The 15,424-nt window shown below is 43.9% G+C and overlaps 1 protein-coding gene across 8 annotated transcripts in view; it reads right to left on the bottom strand.

The window, feature by feature from the left end:
• Pde8b (phosphodiesterase 8B) overlaps window positions 1-15,424 on the bottom strand; it is a 196,819-nt gene that overhangs the window by 60,073 nt on the left and 121,322 nt on the right. For all 8 annotated transcript variants that reach the window (XM_051182998.1, XM_051182997.1, XM_051183000.1 and 5 more), the window contains exons 3-6: window positions 13,719-13,909; window positions 10,911-10,970; window positions 8,445-8,502; window positions 3,352-3,440 (exon numbers count right to left, since the gene is read on the bottom strand). In XM_051182998.1, coding sequence (XP_051038955.1) covers window positions 3,352-3,440; window positions 8,445-8,502; window positions 10,911-10,970; window positions 13,719-13,909 — 398 coding nt within the window. The remainder of the gene's footprint in view (window positions 1-3,351; window positions 3,441-8,444; window positions 8,503-10,910; window positions 10,971-13,718; window positions 13,910-15,424) is intronic.

Consider the following 15,424-nt stretch of genomic DNA (forward strand, 5'->3'; position numbering starts at 1 on the left):
GCTGTTCTGCATATCTCAGAAAGGTACTTCATCTGGATTCTATCCAAACAGAACACACACACACACACACACACACACACGCACGCACGCACGCACGCACGCACGCACGCACGCACGTGCACACACACACGCACACGCACACGCACACACACACACTCATGCACACTCCCCTAAACAAGAGTAGAGCTGATCAAGTCAATGGCTTTTGAGAAGATCCTGAACACAGGTTCACATTCAATCAGAGGCTCAAAATTATCCAGGCAGACCGAAGAACAGGCAAGGGGGAGCATGGGATTGCTACTTGGTGGCAGTCACGGGAGGTGGACGAGAAGGGATGGTTATTTTAAGTCTTCCCAGCTCTGTGCCCACTGCTGCAACACATCAGCTACTGCACAGACCTATGTAAAGATAAAGGCTCTGCAGATGTGTTCATGAGAGATGTAGTGCGCCACAAGACATTCACCCATCAGGCCCCAAATCTTTCAAAAACTGAAGACTGCTGCTGTCTTAGGTAAAATAAACATGATTTCTGTGCAACTCCTACACTAATAATGGGAAGGAACGCTGGAACCGTATGAGCATAGACTTCTGCTAGGTTGCTAAATCACTGTCCTTAATTTAGTGACAAGGTCTTTTCATGATAAAGAAACCCAAGAACAGTAAAAGCACTATGTGTTCACCGTTTAGAGCTTGGTTCATCCTGGACACTGCTATTCATGAACTCTGTTCAGTAGAGTAACCCAACAAATGTGCCTAGTAGGGATTAGGTTTGATGTCCCTAAAATATATTCTACACAGAGGAAGTTTACAGGTAAGCCCATCATTTGCTCTATTAGAGCAGACTTGAGTTGTTTCTTTGTTTGGTAAAGTATAAATGGTAGTCACCATTCTTAAAGTCCTGGACTGAAGTGTCCAGCTTTAACACTGGTAGCATCATGCAGTGCAGGCTGTGTCCTTGCAGAATGACAGTCATGTTACATATTTAGCTGCAGCTGGGGGCGGAATTGTAGGGGAAAGTATTACATAATTAGACTATAATTATTCTGGCATTGTATAATAAAGAGCTCATTTTCCAGTCTTTAACAAATGACATACATAGTTGCTTGTCTGTCTTGGGGTACAGGTAGATGCTCTCTATGTCCTTGAATGCCCTAAAGAGCTGGAGCAAGGCCATTGTCTGGATCACTGTCCTCTGTCTGCTGGGTCCACATTTTGTAGACCCAGGGAGATTCAAATAATGAGCATGAACTCCCAGATCCCCAAAGGGAGTGAACCCCAGCAAAGCTGATGGAAGGACAGAAAACCAATATTATCACAGGTGGAGAAGGAGGGAACATCCACAAGTGAGCCAAGCCCCACTCACTCATTAAGTCCAGTGACTCCTTTCAAGCTGATTTACATGAAGAGACTGAACATTTCCTTATGACCCCAGCAAGGAGCCCAACTCTTCCAACCAGTTCCTGTCAGAGAGCAGATGAGCAGTTGTAGAGCTCATAGTGTTAGGAGCTGAGAAACTTGCAGTTGTGATATAATGAGACCAATAGAACTCCCACACATCCTGGTCTACACAGATCTCAGCTGCACAGTGGCCTAAAGATGGGGCTGGCTGATGGGGCTTTCAGACCACCAGGCCTACTTGAGTCTTGCTCACCATGGTCAATGTGAGGGAACCTCCTTGAGGGGACCCCAGCACTCAAATCTCTGTGGAATCTGGATTGGGACACCATATAACAGGACCATCACATGTTCTGTTGCCAGAGAATACAGAAGTGCTGATCCAAAATAGCATGAGGGGTTCCAGGACACAGCAATAAGATGATGGGCCATCTGCTTTTATTGTAAGAAATAAAATTGAAGGATAAAAACTCAACAAAATCTCTCTCATTTCTCTTGTTATTTCTTGCAAAACCATCAAAACTCAAAGTTCTAAGTTGTTTTACTCTCAGTAAAAATCAACAGAGGCTCCCAGGAAATATACAAACTTAATGTACATTATTAAAAAGAACAAATTACTGAAGCAAAGTAAAGGTAGTTGTTTTGTTTTTGTTTTTAGAAAATTTGTACGAGGTTACCTGAAGCAAACATACAGATAAAAAGAAACCAAGGGATTTAACTTATTTAAAACATTCAAAATGCCCTTGATACTATTCTATTCCTTAAGGTAAACTTTGACTTCTTACAAAAAATATTTATTATTACTTACTCTGTGTGTGTGTGTGTTATGCACACTCATGGAACGATACACATGAAGGTCAAAAGACAATTTGCTGGAGTCATCTGCTTCTGCCATCATTGAGCCTCAGAGATTAATCTCAGCTTGATAGCAATACCAACATTCTTAACACACACACACACACACACACACACACACACACACACACACACCCCAGAAAACACCACATCCCCACATCCCCATCTAAGAGAGTGACTGCTTAATCTAACACGTCATTTCTTACACCACTGTTATCACCAGAAGCAACTACCTAGACCCAGCCAACCTGCTTCTGTGGCTCTATGCCAATCATTCTGCTCCCTAGGGACTGGAGAAAAATTAGCTTTAAAACTACCCTGTCAGAGTTGGAAACAAAGTAAGTAATGAAGATTAAAAGCATAATTATGGTAGAGAGAACTTCTCTTTGTCTTTGCACTGGCCAGAGAGAGAAGCCACGTAGAGATGTCCCTGAAGGAGGCAGGAAGCTCCACAGCACCAAAGGTATACTCTGGCTTGAAGAGGGCAGATTGAAGAAATTAGGTGCTTAACAGCAAGCCAGAGCAGAGCTTTAACTAAACTAGACCGGTGTAAGTAGATGACAGCAAAAGAAACCCACATAAATGGACGGCCAATGAGAAGCCATCTCTTAAGGCAGGCACTACATACCTACCTAGAGACCCAAAGTTGGTTTCTCAATGATATGCCATGCAGACCGAGGCCACAGACACCACATGAAATAGCCGCATAGCCATTATGACGGTTAGTGTAATAAATGTTTTAGTTGGATTCCCCAACTATAACAATCCAGCAGGAATTTATGAAGTTGGAAGTCAGAATTTGAAAGTGATTTTTAAAGGTTGCTCTTAGTCTCAATCTAATTATATGAAAATTGATCAGGACTTCCTAGGCTATGATTTTAACACTTCCACAAAGAGTGGAAGATACTGTCAAAAAAGACATGCTTTCAATTTATTCCATTATATCAAGGGATTCTAGTTAACATACTGCCATTGACTGGCAGTCTAACTAGCTTCCAAATCCCAGACAGCAGCTATAAATCTGTGAGCTTCAGCCTGTTGACAGTTACAATTTTTCTAACGAATCCTTAACCTCAAGTATTGTCTTATTTTGCTACATACCGTAATTTGAACTGTGAGCGAACTTCCCCATGTTCTATTTGAATCAGTTCATTATAGCAAGCAATTATGCTGCTATTCTCCATAAATCTCTGAAAAGAAAGCAGAGATAATGCATAAGACATCTCCAATTATTTCTTAGAGAGTCAAACAGAGAAGCTTAACAGTTGTTCCTGCCCCCAGGTAGCTCATTATGCAAGACATCTTGTAGGTAGGAAGGGATGACAGAGAACAGTTATCCAGGAATGTGAAGTGATTGTTCCAGTGTCAGAGAAGCAACAGAGCAGGTGATGCCCTTGGCTCAGTTTATAACAAAGATGGGGCAAACTTCATTATGAGGCGTCACAGCAAAGTAAACACACAAGTGCCCAGCATGCCTCCCCAACTGCCTCAATCACTGAACCATTCCTGCTTTATCCTGTAACAATCCCCTGCCAAGTGCCATAGATGCATTTTTATGGGAGTGTTCTTTGCCTCTTCGTGAATCTTTTGGGTGCCTAATGCAGAGCTCATTTGAAGTATCAGTGAGCTTAACAGCGGGTGAAGGACAAACACAAAACCAGGCAAAGGATTTGAGTAGATATTTCTCCAAGAAAACATGTAGGATTTGCTCAGCAAACACATGAAGGCTGCCCAACCTCATCAGACTAAAGAAATAAAAATCAAAAGCACAGTATGATGTTTTATAACCATTAGAATAGGTTTAATTAAAGAAGAAAAATAAGTATTAGGAAAAATGCACAGGATTGAAGGCCTGTGCATTGCTGATGGGGATATGAAATGGTTTAGTTACTAGGGAAAATAGTGAATGTGTTACTGAATAATTAAACTTCAGGTGTATAACCAAAAGAATTGAAAATGGCTGCCTCAAGCAAACCCTTGTAAAATCAGGTCCACACCAGCTTTATTTACATGGATATGGGGTAGGATAATGGTCTAGAAAGAAATGAATGGGTACACAAATTTTGGTATATACATACAGTGGAATTTTTCTCAGGCATAAGACAGGAATGAAATTCTGATGCATGCTACAGCATGCAAAACCCTCAAGAATACTAAGTGAGAGAAGATAGACAACAAAAGCCACATGCTACATTGTTCCATATATGCACATTATCAAGACACATGAATCCTTACACACAGACTGCAGATGCTTGCCAGAGCTTGGGAAGCAGGACCAGGACTGACTGATAGGTGGGAACTTGGGGTGAAGGGGAATTCTTTAGAACAAGTCCAAGGTTAGGAATTGCACATTGCAAATGCTCTAAATGTCACTGCACTGTTCACTTTAAAGTGATCTATTTTAGTTTGACCTCAGTTAGAGAAAAAAAAAGTTTTCAAATATTTATAAACCTTTGGTGGGTTGAGTAAATGCATACGCAAAGCCTAAAGTCAAACAAAATACAATGTGCAGACCACTCATCAAAGAGCTAGGACATGCACACTTCAATGATCTCAAACTCATTTTTGTACTAATATTTTTAGATATTTTTTGTACAGGTGTACCATATTCATGTAGTGCCCACAGAGGCCAGGACGGGGTGTTGAATCTTCTGGAACTGGAGATACCAACAGGTAGCTGTGAGCCACCAGGTAGGTGGTGGGAATTGAACCTGGGTCTCCTGAAAGGGCAGCCAGTGCTTAACTGCTGAGCTACCTTTCCAGACCCATCTTGATATCTTTCTTGAGCACATTATTTGATGTAGGATATACATGAAATCATGCATTTTCCTTATATAAACATGTCAATTTTTATGAGAAAAGCAGAAAAAACATGGTAAGGAAACAGATTTACTTAAGACTGAAGAAAATGTCTTCTTATATTTTACCTCATAAAGAAAATGTAAACTTTGCACAGACTTTCTAAGCATACAGCTAGCACACTAGTGACAAAAACCAACAAACCAACCAACAAACAAGAAACAAAACCCAAACAGGGTTCCAGACTACCCAGTTACATCAGTGCTTCTCATGCAGCTAGACAGATGGAGGGAAGAGTATCGGGTCCAGCCGAAAGATCCACTTACAGATTTCTGTCAGCCAAGTCATCCAGAGAGAAAACCCAGTTCCTCTCTCCCCTTCTGCCTCAGCATGTCAGTGCATGTTCACATACATGTGCACACACATACACACATATCTGGAGTGGATGGCCTCTCCTTGAGGAATAGCTTCAAAGCCCTCTAACTCCCCACAGGCCACTTACTCTCTGAGTGGAGTAGAGAGAGACTCAGAAAAGGAAAGGCCACAAATACACACAGAAGGGAAACACTTGCTCTTTCAGTCACAAAGCAGAGCTGATTGGCACTTGCATCTGCCCGTGTCCCAGACAGTGACTGTCAGATGCATTGTAGACACGCTGAAATTTCCATGAGCTTTGATGATGCTGGGATGAATGGATCTTGACTCCCAGGAGCCCTCAGAACATCGTGTAAGCTAACATGCTCAGTTACCAATGAGCGCTGAGGGTTCTTATTGGAAGGAGGAGTATCCAGTCTCCACTTTCACCCAGGAGGCCACTTTTATGGAACTCGGGAATACTCCATGGCATGATTCGGGAAACTACATTAGTGGGTGGACCCAAGTCAGAGTGAGGAGTGAACATGCACAGCTGCAGCCTTGCCTTTCTGATGAATCTGTAAGCTATTCAGATTTTAGAATCTGCTTCCTCCTCTGAAAAAACAGAGAAAATATCAAATCCTTCATATGTTGAGAAAAATTAAGCAAACCGCCTGGAACTGGGCCTGATAAATAATACATTGTAGCTCCTCGACTTCCCACTCCAAAGGAGTGAGCCCTGCATGCCTTACACATTGCCTTGCACATGGAGGCCCATAAATACTTGTTGGGATGAAAAAGCATCATTTCAAGATTTAAATGAAAAAGGCACAGGAAGGTGAGTGTAAGAGCAGCCGCACAGGGCAAGAAGCTAACTTCCACAAAGCCCGGTATGGGCTGAGCATCACTGCAGCTGGCCACGTGCTCAGGGCTCCAAAGGCTGGGGGTATATTTGATGGTAGAGTTTCTTCATGGATCCCCGCCAAGGGCTCAGAGACCAGCATGCTGGCCCAGTAGCTAGTCATACAAAGCCAAGTTTCAGTAAACGATGTAATCAAAACAAATCAGGAAAGAGAAACAACCACACAGAAGGCAAGACTGGCTGGCATATCTGGAAGGTACTTGGATAGAGAGCTGCCAAAGACAAGATCTTCCCCAAATGAGTAGAGCAGCTGCCTGGAGATCTGCCTCCGCTGCAGCAAGGCATAGTACATAGAGAAAACCATCAGGGGCACCATGTGTTTCCCTGGGAGAAAATCTGAGGGGATGGAGCACCCTGATCCATTGGTGAATGGCCTTGACCAAATCGGACACCAGGTCATTCCTGCTAGGCACTGGCTTGTAAGTTCCCATTCACCATGGGTTCTTTCAATGTATTATGACACATTGGGTTCTGGGCACAGGAGACATTGTGGGGTAGCACAAGGCAGGTAAAAAGAAGACAGTGGACCTTTGTTTTCTTAAGAACATTTGTACCTAAAGAGTAGCCATCATTCCCTCCTAATCTTTCCTGTCAACAGTTTCATGATTTCTGTCCTCCAGAGAAGCTACTTTCCAAATGACAGCAGCCACAAACCTGTGGAGGGAAGATCACTGACCTGAAACACAATCCCAGGGCAACTCAAGAGACCACGCACCTCCTAATTGATAAAGCCAACAGCATATCAAGGTCATCCTTCAGTTGAAAAACCAATGTAACCAGGAAAGCCAGTGTCCCCAGTGTCCTGACTCACGTTTGGAAAGATCAGTGTGGGAAATGGATGGAGTGGTGTGGCCCATGTGACACAGGAGATCGATAAAACATGAATACTTTCAGAGTTATTTTCAGAAAATGAGTTGAGTTAAAAAAAAAAAAAAAGGCAGTCATGTGGCTTCTTTGCTGACTGGCAAATTTGCATTCCCAAACTCAGAGGTATTCTCTTACACATCAATAAGGCAAGCTTTCAGAGACAAATGACAACTGCCACAAGAAGAGGCGGCAGACACACAGGAAGAAGTGTTAGGACAGTGTGTAATGTTGCAACCTGGACACATTCATTTCAATCACACGTTGCCAGTCGATGCTGCCCCGCATCTTTCATGGGCGCTGTCTCTAGGCTGCAGCATGCCAGCACACACGAAGACTGCTGCACAAAGGAAGTTAGTGCTTCTCCATGGCCTACCCCAAGGGTTTTAATTTGAAATCAAGAGTAGCAAAACACCATCATTACTGAAAACACCAAGAACTCATGAAATCATTTTGTCCAAGTGTAGACTATCAGCGAAATTTTCAGAACTCAACCTAAAATAAAACAGTTAATTTCTTTAAACATTAAGAATAAATATGTTTGCCATAAAAATGTAAAGGAAGGGCTCCATAAAATTTCTATATTACCATCTAATATTCACATTTCTGTTTCCACTCTATTTTCTCTTTTTTATTTTAAACTAATTCCGTTGTTTTCTTTCTACTTGCCCACACAGAGCTTTGCCTGCAATCCAGTTTCTACCTTACCTTGAAATCCTAATTGTAGGTTTACATCTCCTTGCCGTTTTAATCTTTAAGTTGTTATCAGTGTGTTTCAGAGTGTTAGCCTTCAAACCGGAGACTTTTCTTTTTCCGGTGTTAAACAATGCTTCACAAACTAGCGTAAGCCTGCTGTCAGCTTAAAAGCTCTGGGCAGGCCCTTGGCGAGCCTAGAACCTAACTGGCAACTTGGTACATCCTCTTTATATAACCACACATACGTGCTGAGTCTGACTGATAAGACGGAGCCATGTGGGTCACTTTGAGACTGCTGGATTTTGATGTAAGAGGTGTTCCATTGTCATCGTGTATTAGCTGCCGTGATAGACAGAATGAAGGTGGCAAGAAGCAAATGACTGACCAGCTTGCGTGTTCGCTACCACCCCACACAGGTGCAGTTGCTTCCATTCCTTGAGTCACAGTTCTGGGGCCTATTTCCAGTAATAGTGCTCATGGCTGTGCGCTTTGCTCTAAGGGGAGAGTCAGGGAGCTGGTCCCTGCATTAATGAGAGGTATTCAGTTCCCCTGTACATACCCGGTTGAAGCCTGCGTGGAGAAGAGGAAGAACGGAGGCCTCTTCGTGGTCATCAGATCTGCAGCAAAGCAGAAAATGTGGTCACTCAGCAGATACAAACCAGGATTCCTCACACTGAAATATGGAGAGAGAGCAATGAGGCCACTGGAGGTCGGTCTAGAAAGGCTTCCTGAGCAGCATGTGCCCAGGGAGCACCTGCCTTCGGGGACGCAGAACCCACATCTGTCTTCCAGATGTAAGCGGAACACAGGGAGCAGAAAAAGCAACGGCAGTGTGCCGAAAATGCTCCCAGTGCAGGGGTGAGTCACTTTAGTTCTGGGTTGCCCTTTGGGGTTGGAGCAGATGTATGAGAGCAGTCCCTCAAAAGGAGAGGTCAAGGATACTGCTTCTCACTGGATTCTCAACTCCTACCCCAAGGCCTAGCTGGGCTCGAATCCCGAGGTGATGCAGATAACTGACATTACAGTCTATAGGACCTTACAACCAAATGAGAAAGAAGTAGAAATCTGAACAGAAATCCAGAAGGGAGGAAAACCAAATTACCCATGGTCACCTATCTCCTGAGACAGTTTTGAATACAGAGCATGGAGCTGGGCTATAAGTAAAAGGGTAGGGTGGGGGCCGGCATGTCATGAGGATGCCTCATAACTCAGCAGTCACCATCAAGAAACTGAAAGAGGGTCCCTGAGACCTCGGGGGATTGCAGAGGGTACATACCTTGAAATTTAAGGCAGACAAACAGAAGAGGGGTTGGGTGACATGTCATTAGAAAACAGAATAGAAAGCCTAGTTTGTCTGTGGCTCTCCCAGACCGGAGTCCTGCCAGAGGAACCATCTCCCCTGCCCTCTAACTTTCTGCCTTCTGTGAATGATGTATTACAACCGTTCCAATGTAGTAATATTCTATTTCCTAAACTAAGTGCTGAAGACAGAGGCAGTCACTTAGCATCATTCTCTATATAAGAAGCATTTGATTAAAAAAAAAAAAAAAACAGAACTATCGTAACAAGTCATAGAAAACCACTCCTGGTCAAGGACTGGTAAACGTTTAGATATAGGAAAAGGACAGTAGGCATTTTGGTAACCAGGGAATAAGTGGCCTTGGGAGATGCTGTGTAGTATGGTTTCTCTGATGTCAGGTCCAAGGCTGTATAATCCTATTCAGATCCCTGGAGATAAGTGGGGAAGGGGGCTGACCTCCTTCAGCTTGCCACTCATTTTTTCTGGAATAATCTCCCACCAGAACAGTAGGTATCAGGCATCCATGGAGACAAAGCTTCCTGTTCTTTTGTCCAAAGCGCATGAAAGCCATCAAGTAAAGAGCCTCAAAGGGCAGCATTTCAACACAGGGCCCTGATCAGGGCCGGCCCCTGCAGCCATGGCTTCCTCTTGTACCAGTGTGACCTACAGGGCACATGTGTCAACTCCCCCCTGGGCCAGCCTGTCCTGGGAAACCCCACACCTTCTTGTCAGAGCTGCTAGCCTGCCTGCTCCTTTGCAAAAGACTCTGTGCCAAACACCGTAAGAGAGCCAAGTCCAACAGGTCCCAGGTCCTAATTAGCATCTTAGTCTCTCTGAATCTAATGAAAGCCATTAATTGACTACGACAATTTTTACCACCAGCAAGGATTCCAAGTATTGTAGCACATACAAACTACCTCTTTCTTTCAGCCAGCCCTTGCATTTTAAGTGCAGAACATTCCAGACACTAAACCTAGCAGAACAGTTTTTCATTCCAGGGTGTCACCATACTGGCAGCCAGTATCTTTGTAGTCCCAAACCAGCCGAAGTCTGTGGGCCTCTGTGGCCACACAGCAGTCCTCACCTAAGCCACACAATCTTTTTCCTACGATGGATTTGCCACCTCTGTACCTCTCATGTCACAGTCTTACGTGAAAACTCAAGCACTTTTCCATCTCTATTTTCCTCAAAGGAAGAAGATGAACTGGAACAATGTTCTCTCCAGAGTTCTTAGCTTTCCTACTCATTTTTGGCATTGTCATGGTGATGAGAAACCTATTTTCCCCCCAAAGTGTGTGAAAACGTGCTAACAGCAATTATGTAAGAGAGAGAGAGAGAGAGAGAGAGAGAGAGAGAGAGAGAGAGAGAGAGAGAAAATAACCCTAAATAATTTTGGAAACTTGGAAAATAAAACCGTCAAAGCAAGCTCTAGGAGTGGCATTGCACAGTCTAAGATATGCCCAGCTCTGGCTGGTTCAAAACCCGGATTACGTCATGTAACTGTCTCAGATGGAATAGTAATGCTGTGGGGGGGGGGGTGCTGCTGCTAGGGATGGAGGGTGGAGCTGGGGGTTGGGGGTACTACTGGGGGTGGAGCGTGGAGCTGGAGGTGGAAGGTACTTTTGGGGGTAGAAGGTGTTGCTGGGGGTAGGGGCTGCTGCAGGCGGTGAGAGGGTGCTGTTGGGGGTGGGGGTCCTGCTGGGGTAGGGTCGGGGATATACTTACGCTTGTGAAACCACAGCCAGGATCACAGTGTGCTCAGAAGGGTTAGTGGCCCGGATTGACCTGTAAAAAGAAGCTTCAAGTCAAAGCCACGATCTGGGCTCTGTTACACTGAACTATTACGGAAACGTCTCTAAGCTGACGGCGGTACCAAGTCAAATCATCCTTCAAAGAAAAAAGTCTCAGAACACGCATGAGACAGCAAAGAAAGATGACCTTGTGAATCGGGACAATATCTTCAATTTATTTAATTCTGTAATTGTTTTAAACTCCTGAGCAATTTTTCCAAAAGGTCAGACTCGCCAGTTTTCTACTTCAGAATTGGCAAATTCCACTTGAGTTTCATGTTTTCTGACTGAACTCTGACTCTCTTTTTAAAGTAAGGCACTTTGTGCTCAGTTTGTGCCTGGGCAGCTAACTAGGCTGGATACCTTTCCTTTCAAAGCAAACACAGAGAGCTGAAGTACTTGTTGGCTAAAGATCATTCAAAGAGAGCCCCTCCCCCACTGTCACTGATGCTTCTATACTTGGCCATCAGCTGGGCTTGAGAAAGATTAAATAGCAACTGTCCATCAAATTTGCTGAACTGGGACCACCTGTAGGTAATTTATTTCTTCGCAATTTCAGAGAATAGAAGCACATACAGACGATAGGGTTTTGAGGTTTGTGAACCTTACAAGATGTGTGATGATGCTTCATGAAGCTCAGATTCTAGACTCCTCTGGTCAGGTCTTCATGGGTTGGCCAAACTTTTAATAAAGGGCCACATTCTTGAAACCATGGAAACTAGCATTAGCTGTTTTAGCCTATAACTGTGGTCTGACTTCTGCTTAATTTGAGATCTTTCTAAGAGGAACCATTCATTGCCAAGGGTAGGGAGGCTAGACCAGACCACTCTAGTGCTGGCACTCAAATCTTCCTGCTCCAAACCAGGCTCCCACAGAGTAAGCTCCAGAAGACTCACTTTACATTTAGGAGCCTAAGGCAATAGACACACAGATAAGTACCAATCTCTATCATATGAAGGAAAAAACAAAACAAAACAAAACAAAACAGATACAGTGTCTGAGAGGCTCTCTGAGATCTGGGGAGATGCTATATACATCTCCCTTTCATGTAGCCCCTCGCTCCACCCAGTGCCATGGACACAATACCAGGTCACCTTCTAAGAGCCTAGACTTAGAAAGAGGCATACTGAGCATGCTGGGTGGGACCAGTCCCTTGGCTTCCTTTGTGGCTGGCACCTGTCTTTAGGGTTACTTCCTGCTCCTCAGAAGGAATTTGTGTTAAGAGGGACTTCGATGTCTTCCTGATGACAGACTCAGGGATATCTGGACATATGTCGGTCTACAGTCAGCATGCTAAATGAAGGAAGATACAGGATAGCCAAAAAGCCTGGGACCTCGGCCTACAGGTGGTTGTCAATCATTTAAGAATCTGGCCACCCTTAACAGGACCAGTAACAGTCAACAAGCACAGATACATACAGCTTCCTTCGGGACCTCACATTCCCCCACTGCTTTTCCGGGCACCAACATCATGCTTCAACATCTAAGGAAGAACACGAAGATTGCTAACCTGGGCCTTCAGGGATGCTTGTCCTCAATAACTATACATGTGCATATGAGCAGCCGTGTTGGACTACAGAGCCATATATGTGACGAGCGAGTGACGGCCACGACCCAACCCTACCCTGAAAATTATTTAGAAAGAAAATATATTTTGTTTTGTTTGTTCTTTGTTCTTCCAGTGTCTGGCTATGTAACTCAGGCAATCCTCCTGCCTCAGTCTCCCAAGTGCTGGGATAACTGATGTGTTTCATTATACCTAGTTAGAAAGAAAACATATTTCTTAATAGTAAAAATAGCAGTGTGTGTGTCTGTGTGTGTGTATGTTTTATTAAATAGGAAAATATTTCTTTGGAGAGAGGCAAACTTTGAAACTGTTAAAATACTTAAACATTGGTTAATTAAAAAAAAAAAAAACTCTTTGGGAAAATTCAAGTCACCAAAAAATAGCAAGGCAATGCCAGTGATAAAAAAAACAAACAAAAACTTCTTAATCCAGTAGTATTTTTGTCAGTATACCAGAAGCTTTAAGAATTAATTTCTCTACCTTTCACTTACTAATCTTCAATAAAAGCCCAGCCCCACATGGAATTGGACTCTGTCCTGTTCTCAATTAATGAACGGTTCCTCCAGGCGGACTTCCTGGTGCCCCACTTCTGACTGAGCCAGTTCATTCTGAGCCAACTCTTAACACTGTGTGCTTATTTATGAACAGACAGGTGCTTGCTTCCCAAACTGCAAGCATTTGTATAAACAAGTAGGAGCCTGGACCCCAGGAAGACTCTGCTACTAAAGTGGCTCCCTTCTTCCATCTATGTCTGGGAAGCCTGCTTCCCATCTGCCCATCTGTGTCACGTATGGAAAAGTCTCTGTTTCACACATTTCTGATGTTCATTTTGGGACAGAATAATGAAGTTTAAAATATCTACTTTAAATCTAACTACATGTAGTAAAAACTGTGAATTTTAATGACTCTTTTATGAGTAATACTTGGGGCGGGAGGAGGGGACCATCCTCAAGCTTTAGGACAAATCCTGCCTCTAAACTCAGTGTGATTCTAATGTGCAGGAAGGGGAAGGCAAGATGTGCCTGTAGGAAGGACCATAGCCTTCATTTTAGCAATCCAGGTCTCTGACTCCCAGGTCAGGGCTGGGACCCAAAGCTGTCTGTAGAGGAAGTCCATTTAGAACAGATGGGTGGGTGGGTGGGGATTACTAAGCAACTTAGACGAGGAAGGCACCACCTGCACACCGCTTCTGCATCGAAGTTCCGGGTTTGCCTGTGATCAATCACAATGATTTCATGATGCTTGTCCAGGAAACATTCAAGGGCTGACTCTGGAGTGCGAGCAATGTTGCATCGGTAGCCAGCCCTGTCACAGGCCCACCAGAAGCCATCACTCTGGCTATCCTCCTTTGCAAAGATTAGCAAAACCTGAAACAGAAAGAAGAGCATCTTGAACAGAAATCTGCATCCTCAGGACTGCACTGAAAACAGGCTATGGGTACACTGGCTAAACACAGGGCTCCAGAGGAAAGCTGTCTGGTTCAAATCCAATAATCCCGGGGATCTCCAAACAATCTATCCCATCTTGTTGACCTGGCTGGGAGATATTTGGGAGGATGGAGGACTGGACACAGGTAGGTGGCCAGTCATTCTAGTGAGGAGTGGATGTTGCTGGCTGCAGTTGTAAGTTTTCTTACAGTCAGGCCTACTTTTCAAATGAGGGAAACAGAAAAACTACTGACAGGATAAGTAACGTGGGTTACGAAGGTTCCAGGATGATTTGCAAATGTACACATCTGGTTCAGTGCAAATGGTGTTTGCTTCCAAGTCCCTGGAGGCTCTCTGTGCTCAGCACTAAAATAGCTATAAAGACACAGGAACTTCAGAGTACTGACAACAACCTGAGAGATTAATTTAAACATCCAACTCTTGCCAACACGGGAAAAGACTGATCAGGAACCACGATGCTGATGGAACAGAACGCTGAAGGCTTTCTGCCTCTATTTGCCTCATTGTAGAGCATAGCCCCGCCCATGGCAAAGAAGGCAGGTGCCTGCTCATATTATCCCCAGCATTCTTGAGCTCAGGAATCCAGAGTCTCTGGCAGTTGGCAAGCCAGGGAAGCCTCACCACCACCTGAACCTAGTTACGGTCTAACTTGAGCACTGAGAGGGAAACCTCAGGGGCGCTAGGGTGGCCAGTCCTGTTCCTTGCCATGCTCCTGTGCCCAGCAGAAGGCTGGCACTTATGAGCTGCCCAGTAATACCTTGATGGTTGAGACAGTGACTACTTGTAGGTTTTATAAGAACTACAAGAAAACTATTTCTATTTTAGTTTTCGAGAAAGGGTCTTTCTAGAAGCCCCGGTTGGCCTTGAAGTCACGGACCTTGAGCCTGCTGAGTACCTGGAGTTACAGGCATGCGCCATTGCATAGGGGTTTTACTAAGATCATATAGGAGTGAGGCATTCTTCAGCAATAGGGCACAATACAAAAACGTAATAATTGAAGACATTGCTAAGACATTTAATATTCTCCAGCACAGTAGTTTCTCAGCATGGAGGGCTTTTAAGGCAACACCACAGGTCATGGTGTACAATACCCAAAGTATTTCATTTATAATCAGAAGAGAAACAAGTCAAAGCGCTCAACAGCTACCATCATGTTTTAAAAACACCTTATTACTTGAATATTAGAAACCCATAAGGAAGTAGACACAATAATATAAAGACTCTCACCTACCCATCAATCAGTTTCAGCAATAGCCAACTGCTTGCCAATATGGGTTTGCTCTATCTCTTCCTCTAATCTAGTGGTCCTCAACCTTCCTATTGCTGAGACCCTTTAATACAGTTCCTCATATTGTGGTAACCCCCAACCATACAATTATTTCATTGCTACTTCATAACTGTAATTTTGCTAGTTTTATGAATCACAATGTAAAT

This window comes from Phodopus roborovskii, unplaced genomic scaffold (genome assembly GCF_943737965.1).
Source record: "Phodopus roborovskii unplaced genomic scaffold, PHOROB, whole genome shotgun sequence".
NCBI classification, from domain to species: domain Eukaryota; kingdom Metazoa; phylum Chordata; class Mammalia; order Rodentia; family Cricetidae; genus Phodopus; species Phodopus roborovskii.